At 36.4% G+C, this 14,916-nt stretch overlaps 1 protein-coding gene across 2 annotated transcripts in view; it reads left to right on the top strand.

The window, feature by feature from the left end:
- The first annotated feature begins 203 nt into the window (after positions 1 to 203).
- Positions 204 to 14,916, top strand: part of LTO1 (LTO1 maturation factor of ABCE1) — a 27,729-nt gene continuing 13,016 nt past the window's right edge. Inside the window, exons 1-5 of one of the 2 annotated variants that reach the window (XM_058161439.1) lie at positions 204 to 361; positions 2,161 to 2,266; positions 2,461 to 2,531; positions 5,705 to 5,822; positions 5,972 to 9,863. In XM_058161439.1, coding sequence (XP_058017422.1) covers positions 303 to 361; positions 2,161 to 2,266; positions 2,461 to 2,531; positions 5,705 to 5,822; positions 5,972 to 6,040 — 423 coding nt within the window. In that variant the 5' untranslated portion in view covers positions 204 to 302 and the 3' untranslated portion in view covers positions 6,041 to 9,863. Of the gene's footprint in view, positions 362 to 2,160; positions 2,267 to 2,460; positions 2,532 to 5,704; positions 5,823 to 5,971; positions 9,864 to 14,916 lie in introns of those variants that run through there. The other variant, XM_058161447.1, reaches the window with a different exon arrangement.

The following is a 14,916-nucleotide window of genomic DNA, read 5'->3' as shown; positions in this document are numbered from 1 at the left end:
CGCGCCGCAATAAGCACCACCTGGGAAAGAGCCCGTGGAAGTCTGCACTTTACAAAACAAAACAGATGCGCTTTCCAAAACAAACTCCCGTCTGTTTTTCCGAAGGACGTTTGCTCCCTCTAGCGGCTAACGTGGGAAGAACGGAGGCGAGCCGAGAGACCCGCCCAACCTCCCCGGCTTGTGACGTGCGAGTCGACTCCCTTTCGGAGCATGCGCAAAGAGGCCGCGTTGGTTTGGTCCTTGCGGCTTGCCGTCGGTGGAAAGAGACGAGCGGCGCGGCGGTTGGGGAGTCGGCGAAAGCCATGGCGGCCGTTGAGGGGGGGAGCGACACCTTCGATGCTATCGTCATGGCAGAAACGAGGTAGGGCCTGTGCGTCACGTTGGCGCCGCCGTTTCCGGACGAAGGATTTTCTCCACTTTCTTTTTGGCACTGAACGGGATGGGAAAGGCGCCGTCTCTAACCGCGGGGAAGGCCAAACGGGGCCGTGTAGCGGCATCCTCCCCTCAGCTCCTTCCTCTGCTTTAAGGTCTCTCCCGCAGAAGGCGGGAGAAATTCGTTGCTGAGACTACGCTGAAGTTTTCCTGCCAAGTGGCTCCTCCGGTACGATTCGGTTTGGTGAAGGGTCGCTCTAGAAAGAGTGCAGAGAAGAGCAGCAAAGATGATGAGGGGACTGGAGGCTTAAACATACACAAACGTTTGCAGGAACTGGGTATGTCTAGTTTAATGAAAAGAAGGACTAGGGGAGATATGATAGCAGTGTTCCAATATCTCAGGGGCTGCCACAAAGAAGAGGGAGACAAGCTCTTCTCCAAAGCACCTGAGGATAGGACAAGAAGCAAAATGGGTGGAGATTATACCAGGAGAAAAGCAACCTAGAACTAAGGAGAAATTTCCTGACAGAACAATTAGTGGAACATAGTTTGTCTACTTTTTTTTAAGTAGGCATAAAATAGTCTACAGCAGGGGTGTCCAAACTTGGCCCTTTGGAGAGTGGTGGACTTCAACTCCCAGAATTCCCCAGCCAGCATGAGCTATAAATTTAAGCAAGTTGCTAGTTGGAGAATTCTGGGAGTTGAAGTCCACCACTCTCCAAAGGGCCAAGTTTGGACACCCCTGGTCTACAGTGAAAGAATTATTGCAAGATATAATCTTATAATATTACAGGTTCAGTAACATTGTGACTGTGATGCGATTTGGTTCAGTTCCATTGAATGGCAAAAACCATAATTAAGTTACATGCTTAGAAAAAGGAAAATAAATACTCATAAGATGACAGTGCTGGCTCACATCACTCTTACAATTTATTAGCCTTGTAGCTTAACAAATTTAGATTGAAACTGACACTTCATTTTATTACAGAGACCAATCATATTGGTGAGGTTTTCATACAACTGCTTTAGAAGTATAGTGCCATAGAACGTCAGTGTTGCTGTAAATGTTTTAGAGTATTGAAAATTGCTAAAGCGATTCTTTTTTTACTCTAGATTATAAATGAAATGCGATAAATGCTTTACATTAATGGAATTCATTCTTGTACAATTTATTGAAAGACGAACCTCAAGAGAAGAGAAGATTATTTCCTACTGTAATTTATGAAAGTCCCAATTTTAAATTCTTATGAATGTACAAATGTAATTACATTTTAACAGAACATAATAAAATCAAGCCTGCCGTTTTAAGTATGCTTAAGGCACCAAACTAGAAGCTAGGAGATCATGAATTCTAGTCCCACCTTAGCTACGAAAGCTAGCTGGGTAACCTTGAATCAGTCAGTACTCTGAACCTGACTCAATTCAGAGAGTTATTGTGGGGAAAATAGGAGGAGGAAGGTTGTTGGATATGTTTGCTGCCTTGACTTTTTTGTAAGAATAATATTAAAGACAGACTACGGATAAAAATGATGAATCAAAAATAAACCTTACAGAATTCAGTAAGGCTTGCATCCAAGCAAGTATGTATGCCATAGTTTATATAGGATTACAAGCTAAATGAATTTACGTTCAAACAGCATATTATATAACAATTTCTTAAATCCTTTTGAAATTAATTGGAATGTACTGGATTATGTGGAATAAACATGCATGACAGTTAAATGAAAGGATACATTTATATGTATTTATATGGCTTATATGGTTTGCTCTTTCAAAATCTTTTAACAGATTTCATGGTGAAGGCTATCAAGATGGTTATGCTGAAGGAGTCCATGCTGGTGTTGTTGAAGGAAGGCAATATGGAATACAGCAGGGTGCCAGAATTGGCTCGGAAGTATGTTTTAAAAACTAAAATTAGTTTTTTGATTTAAAAAACAGTATTCTATTCTGTGTATATACGCTGAAATGTACATTAAACTCTAAGTGAACTTTGTAGTTTTTATAGCTCTGTAACTATAGCTCTGTAACTATGAGCAATAATGTTAGTGATTTTAAACAAAATAAAATAATCACTTCTCAAATTTACAGATAGGGTCATACCTTGGTTTTGCACTGACGTGGCAACAGTTGCTTCAGAAAACATCAGATGAAAAATGCAGGTAAATTTGGGGGGAGGGGAACAGTTGTTACCCACTGGGTTGGATCAAATTTTGCATCCTGAATATGGAATAGCTTCTTACTGTCAAGGAAGTTATTTGATCCAGTGAGGAATTATCATGGGAGGAATGCTGATTTGGGAGAATGATTTTTGTTATTTCTCCCTCTCTGCTGGAAATTTGTTCTGGTGCTTTGAGCAGTTGCTGTCATTGTAAAATATGTAGAATTGGTAGCAACAGAGAAATGAGAAAATCAGTCAAAAACACCCCCACCCTTTTTCCCTTTCTATCAGTGGCAGCATTTTCAACAGATCTCTGTTCAATATATTATTGTTGCTAGAAGGACATTTTATATTTAAATGCTTTTCTCATGGATTTCATTAATTTCCAGAAAAAGATCTACTTTTTCTGCTTTTAAAAAAAAGCCTTGTATGGTAAGGAAGACAATATCATAAGTGCAAATGATGAGGAAATTGGTGACTGCCTAAAATATACACTGGAATACCTGGTGAAATTAGATTGTGTGTGTGTGTGCGGTGATGGAATTACATTAATTGTATTGAAAGAGTGTATCAGCAATTGTACCAGGATTAAATTAATTGGATTTGACTTCAGCGGTGTATCAGCAAACTTAAGCAGAAACATAATAGCTTTCAGTTTTCAGATGTTTTCAAGTGCAACAACCTATTGTGTTTTATGGAACTGATATTGTTGTCAGTTTTACTGGATGTAGTTGTATAAAGTTATTACATGTTTCATTTTGATTTAGCTGTGTAATAATAACACATAAATTTATTAAATGTATATGCCCAACTCTAGTGACTCTGGGCGGTTTACAATTGTTAAAACATTTAAAAAATGGAAAAGTGCAAAAAATACAAGCATAACAAAGAACAAAGTCCTGATAAGTAGCACTGTTTAATTGATTGAAGCTGGACCATTCAACCTGCCAGGTTGAACCAGTTGGTTAAATACTATAGGAGGCAGGAGATGCCTCAAATAACCTGATCCTATGCCATGTAGTATTTTATAAGTAGCATCCTGTATCTTGAATCGCAAACTGGCAACCAGCGCAGTTTGTAAAGATGTGTTACATGGACATACTAAGGCATGCCTACCACTGTCTGTGCTACTGCATTGTGGACCAGGTGGTTTTCAAGCTAGCCCTGCTTAGAACACATCACAGTAATCAAGCTGTGAGGTGACAGTTGCATGACCATCTCTCTGAAGGGCCCCATGTGCCAGGAAAGGGTGTAATTGGAACTGTAGATGAACCTGGGTAAAAGCCTTTTTGGTCACAGCTGTCACATCTCACTGAGCAGAACTGTGAGTCCAGGAGAACCTCCCAAATTGTGCACAATCCTTGAAAGGAGAAGAGCAACCCCATCCAAAATCAAAGTGAATATTCCCAGACCTGGAAAGTGAAAACACCTATTGCCTCCAGACGCTGGAACAGAACCTCAACTTGGCTGCCTCAGAATCAAAATATATAAGAGATACCATCAAAAGTATTGATGATATCCAACCCAAACTGGCTGGTGACCTCAACCACAGGTCTCATGTAAATGTTGAAAAAGAGGGGAGAGAAAATAGCACCTGAGATACTCCACAAATGAAAGGCCCAGAGAACAATCTCTCACCACCAAGTAACACCGACTGGACTAGCCCCAGAGAAAGGAAGAGATTCACTGTAAAATGGTGCCCCCAATGCCCCCAACCCATGAAGCTGGCTCAGAAGGATACTGTGGTTGGTGGTATCAAAAGTCACCAAGAGATCAAGGACCATAAGTGTGACCAAAGCTGTCTCAGTACTAAATCCCAATTTGAAACGACTGAAATATGTCTAGAATAGTTAATCCATTTCTTTCAGATAATCCATTCCTTAGCTGCAGACTGTCTACCTTTTGAACAATCTTCCCCAAGGAGGGAAGGTTGGAGACTGATGAATAGTTATTGAAAACCATTGGTCCATGGATGGCCTCTTGAGAAGGGGGCACACCGTTGCCTCTTTCAAGACTGGGGACAAACACCCTCCCCTTCATCAAGAAGATTGACGTTACTGCATAGACCCAAATGCAAATCACTTTCCTTACTTGCCTTCATAACCTAGGAGGAATCTGGATGCAGGAAATAAGTGGCTGAGTTGATAGTAGAGAGAGGCCTGTTTATTTTCTCAGGATTCACCATTTCAAACTCGTCTTAGATCATACAACTAGATTGCAGCCCAGTCACTGCAGCCTGTGCTGTTTTATTGTAGCATTCTGGAAGTGCCTCGGAACTGGTGAATTGTTTAGATCATGCGAATGCAGTTTCCATTTCCTTTTTCTATTAAAGAGGTGATTTTTAATAGCAATAATCTACTAAAGATCTGAGAGAGGAGATCAAATGTAGAAGAATATCTATGCTTTATTATTTGGAATTTGTCATTTTCAGTTTTGTGTATGGGTGGTTTAAGTTTTATCTCATTTTTCTCAAAGTCTAAGAGCTTTATAAAGTTATCATCTTAAAAGAAGAGAATGAAACTCCATTCATAGGCAGATTGTTTCAAAATCGTTCATTCTTATATGATGAAATGCTACAAAACAAATATACCGCTTTTCCCCCAAAATAAGACCCTGTCTTATATTTTTTTGAACCCTGAAATAAGCGCTTATTATCAGGGGACGTCTTATTTTGGGGAAAATAGGGTAGGAACATTTTCTACAGTGACTTCCATTACCTGGTGACAATGCTGCCTAGAAGATGTGGATTTGGAGAAGGACTGAAATGATAGATTTGATACAGTGTTGACAGGGAGCAATGTTCTGAATTATAAACACATACCACCTGCTGCTCTATTAATGGATGTAAAGAAGGAAACAGTTGGAATTGATCCATAATTCTAAATAGTGTTTAGTGTTTTTATAGTGAGTGTTTTTATACCAAGCTATATAATTTGACTTCATAGACATAATTGATTCTAAATGCTGTAATGTCAGTGCATTATTTGAGCCTCTATTATAATAATTATTATTTTATTAATGATGGTGATCAATAGGCTTGGTTTTTTGAGTTACCCATCTTGTGAGTGTGATGTTAGAATGAACGGACATAGTAAAATATATTAAAACAGGGTGGTATGTAGATGGACTTTGAAAATAACAGTGTGTGACATTATTAAATCAATTTTATTTCAGTAAAAAGATAAAAGTCCTGGAGCAGTTAATAGAGATGATTCAAAACTTTCCTTTGGAAGATCCAGTTTATGACAAACTTCAAGATGACTTGGAGAAAATTAGGGGACGGTTTAAACAAGTATGTGCCCAATTTCATTGTTGGAATACAAACTGTAATCATGTTCAAAATGAATAACATTATTGGAATGGAACATTACAGAAACAGAGGAGGGTGATATTTAATATTTAATTAAAATATTAACATTTCTAAATTTCTTTTCTTTTTAGATTTGCTCATTATTGCACATTCCATCTGATATAAGACTTGGTTCTGAGAGAATTTCATTTTCATTTTGAAACCAACAAAAAAAGAAAATTGCTGTTGGATATAAAAAATGGTTACATCTCACACAGAGTGATCATCTTTTCTTTTCTATCCACTGAGCAGAAAACTACAAAGATAAAGCTAATAACTTGATTTTATTGTACTTGAATTGTATCAGTATCATTGTTTCAGTTTGCACATTCAAGCTCAACGGTGGCTTCAGCCTGTTGGTTAACATACTGTTCCAAAAATTAATATTACACATTATTAGAGAAAAAAATTGGTCTATGGAACATCAGCTAAATAGTGTTAATCCCCCACCCCTTCAATTGTGTCTGATTCTTAGAGACAGGCTGGAAAAGTCCCTGCAGTTTTCTTGGCAAGAATTTTTCAGAAGTCATATGCCCTTGCCTACTTCCTAAGACTAAGAAAAGTGGCTGGCTCAAGGTCATCCAGCTGGCTTCGTGCCCAAGGTGAGACTAGATCTCATGGTCTTCTGGTTTTTAACCTGAAGCCTTAATCATTATACCAATTAATAACCTATTGCCACCGTTTATATTGAAAAAGTGACTGCAAGTAGTCCTCGACTTACGATCACAATTGGGACTGGAACTTTTGTCACTAAGAGATGTGTTTTTTAAATGATAAATACCTAATTTTATGATCTCTTTTGCTGCAGTCAATAAGTAAATCAGTAGTTAAATGAATCCATCTCTCCCCATTGACTTTGCTTATGGGAAGTCGATTGGAAAGATTGAAAATGGCAATCGTGACCTGCTGTTGTAAGTACATGCTGGTTGCCAAGCACCCTAATTTGGATCACATGACTGTGGGGGTGCTGCAGTGGTTGTATATAACTTTTTTCAGTGCTGTTTTAACTACAGACAGTCACCAAATGACTGGTTGTAAGATGAGGATTACCCGTAAAGCATCTTAAGGATTTTAAGTAGATTTTGTAAACACTGAAGAGTGTCTTCCTAAAATTGGCATTCTGTAGGAAGTGAGTAAAATACATATTTCACTATATTAGTGCAGAAACCACAAATTTGAAACATGTTATCAGTGTATCTGTAGTTTTACAAGTGTATCTCAGATGGGATGTGTGCTTTATTTATAAATTAATTTTGGAGATTCCAAGATAAACTGATTTTTCTGTCAGTAGCTTTCATTTTAGGAACAGTAATAATCACCATCATTATTATGAAAGTGCTAAGGTATTCTGAAAATAAACTTTTTTTGGAAGAAACACAGTTGAGGACCAGTAGAGATTTTTGTAGCTTGCAGAAAGTGCCTTCAAAAGCCAATCTGGCACTTTCTTGCTGCACATTTTATGAATAATTTTAATAGTTAAGCTGATTTTTAATAGACATTTGGCTTGTGAACATGTTCTTTTATGTCCTGTTTCCCTCTTATTATTTTCCTACCCTTTGACAATTTAGAGAAAATAAGTGGCAAACTTGCCAGTCCAAATACAGGTCATTGTATGAGTTCTTTCCTTTTATGCCATCATTTGAAATTGCACAAGGAACAGCATATTTATGTATTTATTCATTTTTAAAGAATGCATGCCACAGGGCCCTCTGGTGGCTCAGACTGCTAAGACAGTCTGTTATTAACACAGCTGCTTGCAATTACTGCCGGTTCTAGTCCCACCAGGCGCAAGGTTGACTCAGCCTTCCATCCTTTATAAGGTAGGTAAAATGAGGACCCAGATTGTTGGGGGGGCAATAAGTTGACTTTGTAAATATACAAATAGAATGAGACTATTGCCTTACACACTGTAAGCCGCCCTGAGTCTTTGGAGAAGGGCGGGATATAAATGCAAATAAATAAAAAATAAATAAATAAATAAATAAATAAAATAAATCTCAGGCCAAGGTCTTCCTTGGATGGTTTACAGCGCCTAGAGACACCATACGGGAATAATAATTAAAATACAATAATACAATCAGTGTAGTAATCTAGAAGTATGAGTTCTAATGCAGCATATATTTACCAAGTCCTAAGCTAAAAGCTCTTTTGCCTGGCATTGAAAACAAAGGCAGCTGAAGGAGAGCAGGGTTAAAATTTTGTTTTGAAGTACCAGCATTTTTCTTCTTGCTTTAAAGTCCAAAGATCTAAGCCCATATCTTCAATATGCTGTACTTGCTTTTTTAAATAAAAAGTTTTGTGTATTTATCTTTGCTTGTGAACAACACTTTTAGTAACTAAATCATTGGGGTGGGGGTGGGGAGATACAAGATTCCCCATTCTTTGCACTTCATTGCTGTGCTGGTTGTATTTGCTGCTTTGGACTGAGAAAGATCAGGATAAAATTGAATTGTGTTAAAATCCTACTAGATTCCTTCATGTTGTACCTGCATGAATAAGATAACTTTAAATTATTGAGATTTTAGAAACCACTGATTAGAGCCACCTAGTGGGAAAAATAATAATATCAGCTTTCAAATTTAAAAATCCAATGTTTTTGTTAGAAATGGTAAACAGTTTTAACTAAATTGCCTTTAAGAAGAAAGTTTTTGTTTTAGAAAATGGAAGTGCAATAACTGAGACAGCTGAAACAGCTGAATGTTCTTCATTTATATATTCAATAGACACTTAACCCATAACTGAAGTTATATTCACAATTGTACTGTTAGTATTATCTGTTGTATTGATCATAAGGTTGGCCAAATTCACTGCCTATTATGTGTTGCATTCTGATATTTGTACTACAATATTATTTTCTTCAAAGTGATTCTTACTGTAATTCAGTCTGTTACTTAAAGTGGCCATCTGTGAAAGTGCTCTGTTTTAACCCGTTTATTGATAATGTTTTTACTTCAGGGAAAAAGAAAATTAAAATACTAATATGGAAGCATAAAAGAAAATGAATCCTGTGAAAACCCTTAATCATATATCTGTGTAAGTGGAGTCTGGAAAAGCAGTTGATAATATGGTTGATTTGCAATCAAAATATGCTTTTCAACAGTTCTTTTTAATTTTCCAGAAACACTTTTGGATAATACAAGGAGGAAGCAAAAGATAGAATATTCTTTGCAAATAATTATTTGTTCAAATACTATGGTGTTCTAATAGTTCTTTGTTTAAATACTAGGGTAAGAAAAATTTGTGACACTAAAACAAATGTCATTTTGTAGATGTCAATTTTTAGAATATGACTTTATACATCAACACTATTACTACTCAAATTATACCACATAATCGATGTGGGTTTCCAAAGTTAGTGATTTAGGGTTTTACATCAAATTACCCACTATTAAATGCCAAAACCTAATTATTATTTTTTTAAAAGCTAAAACTTTTAAAAAAAAGTTTTTAAAAACTTACATTCAATGTAAGAACCTCATTTTGGTGAAAAGAAGAAAAATTAGTAACAAATCCACCTGCAAAAATTGCTTAGGAAAGGCATTGTTGGTTGCCTTATATGAACTTGATTTAAAGAACAGAGATTAATCTCAGTTTGAAAGGTTTCTGAAACCTAAGATCCATAAATGCTTTTATATCTACTCCATTGTTCTTCGTGCTACCAAATTAAATATACACTATGCCAAGTGCATAATGTCTTTTTCCAGGCGGCACTTTTAAGGTAAAGATTTAATTATATCAAAGACTGTACAGGGAGTAACGCAACCCAGATCATTAACATGTATAAGAAATTACTACCTTGTTTAAAAATTTGCAATGATGTTTGACACAGACAAAAATGACCCTTCTGCTTTGATCCTAAGTAGTGTATTATTGCCTTTTGTTTTCCTATCTACTATGCAGTACATTTAGCTGTTTGAATGTATTTGGGGGAAATGTTTGAGTATTTATTGAGATTTAGAATAAAATCTTTTTTTAAAACCTAAACGTGATGCTTTGCTTGACTTGGTGTAGCACATCTTGTTTTTGCATTGAATTTATTGTGTTCCTTCTCTGCCCAACACCTGAAGCCTTTGAAACAGATTATCAAAATATTTACAAAAGACAGTGAAAATAGTCAAATGCAGTGAATATATAGATAGTATGTGAAAAACATAAAACAATTCATTGAACAGTAGGCATTCAGACTTTTTTCAAACTGTAGAAAAGCCATTCAAAAAGTAATGTTTTCATTTAGCCTCTATTGTCCTGAAGAAAGCATTCCATAAACAGGCTTCACAAGGCAGGAGTAAGGAGATAAGGAAGGAGGCTTAAGATTTTCTAGCTTGCTACCAAAGGCTTTAATGTCAGGATTACAATATCAGCGTGGACCTGTAAGTTGACTGAGTGCTATCAAAGGATTGACAGAGTGGTCATATCACTTAATTCTAATTCATAAGTTCATAAACGTGCAATTTTATTTCAATAATGTAAGTTTCCAAATTACCTTCTCATATAGATCCCAAGGCTGCAAAGGAGAGGTTACTGATAGAAGTGATGGCAGGTTAGGCCTCAAAAGAGGGACTATTGGTAAAGCAATCTGTTGATACAGTTAGCTTGTTCCGATCTATATCCTTATGATCTGTTGGACTGCAGTTTCCATACATATTGGAGCAGAAGTCCCATTATCAGTATGGTTATCGACGTGAAAGGAATATAAGATACCCAGGGAACATTGTGGGATTTATGCAAGTTAATACTGTACAATGTTCTTTCTAGTATTTTTTATCTTTTCTTTATGCATTTTTATTGCATCCAGCATAGAAATCATTTTCACTACTATTGTATATGATTCATGTTGTCCTTTTCTGCATCCTAAATTGCTTAATCAGGGGGACCTTAACTATACATGACCCAGTAGGAGTCAGGAGTGGTCAGATTCAGACCCTGTATCTGTATAGGCATGATGCTTCTGACAATGTTCTTTTCTTTTCCTCCTGAATTTACCTTTCTCTTAACAATTGCAATCTAGATAGTTTTCATAGAGCTATCAATTATAATCCCAAACTCTTTCTTGATCAATCAATTTTTGGGGACTTAGGAAGCACACCTAAATTCAAACGGCTCTCTCATCCTGATGGCAGTCCAGAACAACTTAGAGAATGCCCTAGGGTCTAGGCTTGGATGGAATTCCTTGTTTAGATGCATTTGTTGTACATTTTCATATTGGTGTTCCAGATTTGCCCTTTTGTTCATTTCTCTTTGTGTCTTGCATTTATCTTGATATATTTATTTATATTATGAACTGTCCAGAGTTTGTCCATATTTGGTGGGTGTCAAAATTGAATTCATTCATTCATTAAATAGCAATATTCAGCAAACCCAGCCATCTCATTTATCTCAATTGCAAATAATTTATGAATACTGTAAATTTAAAAAACCATTAATCCCAGCAATGCCCTTATCCTTCTTTTTGCAAAAATTGACTATTCCCCCACCCAGTCTTTGTAATTAAATTAGCTTAATAACAAATTTTCTTCTCAAACCCCATGACTTCTAGGTCTACTCTTAAATCTCATGAGTACCTTGGTGAAAAGCCCTTTGTAAATCCAATACAATTGATTTAGTAGATAATCTGTGTCCGTGTTTGGTGCCGTTCTCGTGAAGAGTTTGTGAGACTGAACATATCTATGAAAGATACAATTTCCTATGTATTTGTTTTTTTTATTTGGGGTATATAACTTTTTTTCCATTAAGGCAAGTCTAGAATCTAGGAAATTGTGAGTTCTAGTTCTGTGTTAGGCATGAAAGTGGCTTGGGTGATTTTGGGCCAATCACTCTCTCAGCCCAACTCACAGAGTTACAATAGGAAAAATAGGAGGAGGAAAGAGTATTAGGCATGTTTGCTGCCTTGAATTATTTATTAAAAAAATACAGGATAAAAAAAATAATCCCTTGTTTCATCTGTTCCATGTGCCTTAAATATAAACCTGTTTTAATGTCTCTGGGAAACAATAGCTAGAATCTTTGTCCTGACTCCTCCCTCCAGTGAAACAGAATTTTGATTTATTTCATAATGATTCTCAATCAAGTAACACCAAATGAAACAATGATAGTTGCATCGGGTCTTCCCGTTTTTAAGAATATGAATAAATGCAATGTATGTTGCTTAGGAATTTACTCTTAATAGTTCTACAAAACGGGAAAACTATCTGGCTTTTCCTTGTATTTAAAACACGTATGCTTTTTAGAAATATGTGGAAGATAAATGAAGTTTATAATTCAGGAGCTGGGGACTAATCAATATTGCACGGAATCTTTTTTGAATGTGAATCAGCAGGTCTTTAATTTTTTTAGTTGGTGCTATTGTTCCAACAGCAAGCTTTACTCCTATTGTCCAGTGTTTGTCCAGCTCACGTTTACTGGACTGTGGGAACGGATTAGGGTTTCATGGTTTCTTCCCCCTTCTTGCATAAATGCTTGATCAAAGACATTCCTTGGATGACAAAACACTGTATACTGTGTCACACAGTCCTGACCAGACTGCATGAACAGTAGCTTAAAAACACATGCCCACATTGTTCTCTAACAAGCTATTTCTTTTTTTCTTTTTTAAAAAAGGACAACAAATTTAGATTTAGACACACTTAAAAAAAAAAGACTTAATATGCTATTTTATATGCATACATCTATCTCTTATCTGTCTTCCTATCAACCTGATTGTTTCTACAAATGCAACTCCACACAGTAAAATCAAAATAGAAATAGTGAATGATTATTAAACTATAGAGTCATGTGTTCAATTTGATAATGCCATTTTTTAAAACCCTGATTTCATTTCATGATTCTGAAGCAGCTTGCAACAGAATGTAGCATTTAAATGCAAAATATTTACATATGTCTTGTTGGAAAAGAAGCGAAGAAAAATGCTGGAATGGGAATTGGGAGTAATGTTAAAATCCCTCTGGTGTTCTGGTGTTATTACTATCCTCGCAGCCTATAGGAAATGTGGAGAAAATTGCCTGTCCGATGCTTAGGAAGATTTCTGTTGACCTTCATTGGTCATTGGATGTAATTGTTACTAAAGCACTTTTCCCCAGTTTTCTGCCTATTGTGATTGTTAGAATGATTGTTCAGTCATTCAGTTGTTTCCAAAACCTTGAGGAGCATCATTTCACCAGGATTGTCTGTCAGTAACTCTTTGAATTACAAGCAAGTTTGTGTCATTGGTTATAGAACCTATCCATTTTGTTTTCTGTTGGGCTCTCTATTTTTTTTTCAGACATCAAGTCTTCTTTAATGACTATTGTCTTTCCATTAGGTGTCCAACGTAGGTAAAGCTTTCTTACTAATGTCTGTTGAACTATAACTCATAATTCTTAGACTGACCATTGTTGTGCTGGCTAGAAACTTTGAAACTGTAACCCAATCCATTAGGATGGACCTATAAAAATAAAGGCTTGATCTAGGAAGATGAGCTTTTTCCTTGGGTGCGCTAGTTGGAATTCCTTGGACAGTTTCTGTGACATGGAATAAATAAGTCTTGAGTGCAGTTTCAAGATTTTCCTAGTTATAAAAACTGCTAAGGAAAGAAATATAAAGTAGAATAGATTTTTTTATTGGCCAAGTGTGATTGGTCACACAAGGAATTTGTCTTGATGCATACAGCTCTCAGTGTACATAAAAGATACCTTCATCATATGGAAAATGATCCATTCCTAATGATAATAATTATATGTTAATAGTGCTGTTTTGCTGATGGTAAGTGGAGGTGTGTAATTTGAAACAACAGTTTCAAGTCTGAATGTGTTCTGACTTTATTAAAAATGTTGATGCTGTTCTAATCATTCTCCATGTGTTTCAATTCAAGTTCCAAATGGGTATTTTGAAGTTGAAGCTGAGCTACCCAAGTTTGGGATAGACTGTATTCTGCCATTCATGGGTCAGTTTTGCAGTGAGCATTAGGCTTATGCATGTAAGGGTGCACATGTAGAAAGTCTTCGTAACTTCCTTCTGAATATGTGGGAGTGTTTTAAATTGAATCAAGGAAAGGCTGAACAGATTTATACAAATATTTGTGTTAGTTCTTTACATTTGATTTAAATGCAAATGATTTGGTTTCAGATTGGTCAGACAAAATATTGGCAGTGAAATGTACAATCAAATACTGATTGCAAATATGGAATATCATTTGGTTTCCATTATTTTAGTCACAGATCAAATACAGACTGAAAATATGGAGTATCATTTGGTTTCCATTATTTTATCCACAATTTCAAGCTGTATTTTTAGGGCAGATATAGATAGCTGGACTTTTAAAAATTAACTAGGCTGTAAACTATCCCAGACCAGAGGTACTACAGTGCATGAGTCTAGAAACATTTCCTGGTCCCCATTTTTAGTCAGTAACAGTGATGTTTCTATTCTTGCATCTGTGGTAACTGCTTCCTCCTGCCTTTCTCTACAAATGTTAGCCTGAGTCAGTGAGCAGGTGAAGTAAAGTCTCCGTTACGGATACCAGGTCTGCAGCTGGTAGAGGCAGGGAAAGTGTGGTATAGATACTTCAATACAGCAATCCCATATTAGAAATAGAATAACAAGAGTTGGAAGAGACCTTGGAGGTCTTCTAGTCCAACTTCCTACTTAGGCAGGAAACTCTATATACCATTTCAAACAAATGGTTATCCAATCTCTTCTTAAAAACTCCCAGTGTTGGAGCATTCACAACTTCTGGAGGTAAGTTGTTCCACTGATTGTTCTGTCAAGAAATTTCTTAGTTCTAGGTTGCTTTTCTCCTGGTTTAGTTTCCACCTATTGCTTCTTGTCCTGCCCTCAGGTGCTTTGGAGAATAGCTTGTCTCCCTCTTTGTGGCAACCCCTGAGATATTAGAACACTGCTATCATGTCACTCCAGTCCTTCTTTTCATTAAACTAAGCATACTCAATTCCAGCAACCATTATTTTTTAGCATCCAGTCCTCTAATTTTTGTTGCTCTTCTCTGCACTCTTTCTAGAATCTTAACATCTTTTTTACATTGTGGCAACCAAAACTGGATGCAGTA

Source organism: Ahaetulla prasina, chromosome 1, assembly GCF_028640845.1.
Source record: "Ahaetulla prasina isolate Xishuangbanna chromosome 1, ASM2864084v1, whole genome shotgun sequence".
NCBI lineage: Eukaryota > Metazoa > Chordata > Lepidosauria > Squamata > Colubridae > Ahaetulla > Ahaetulla prasina.
Note: the sequence above shows the minus strand (reverse complement) of the source record. Positions and strands in the feature narration are given on the sequence as shown.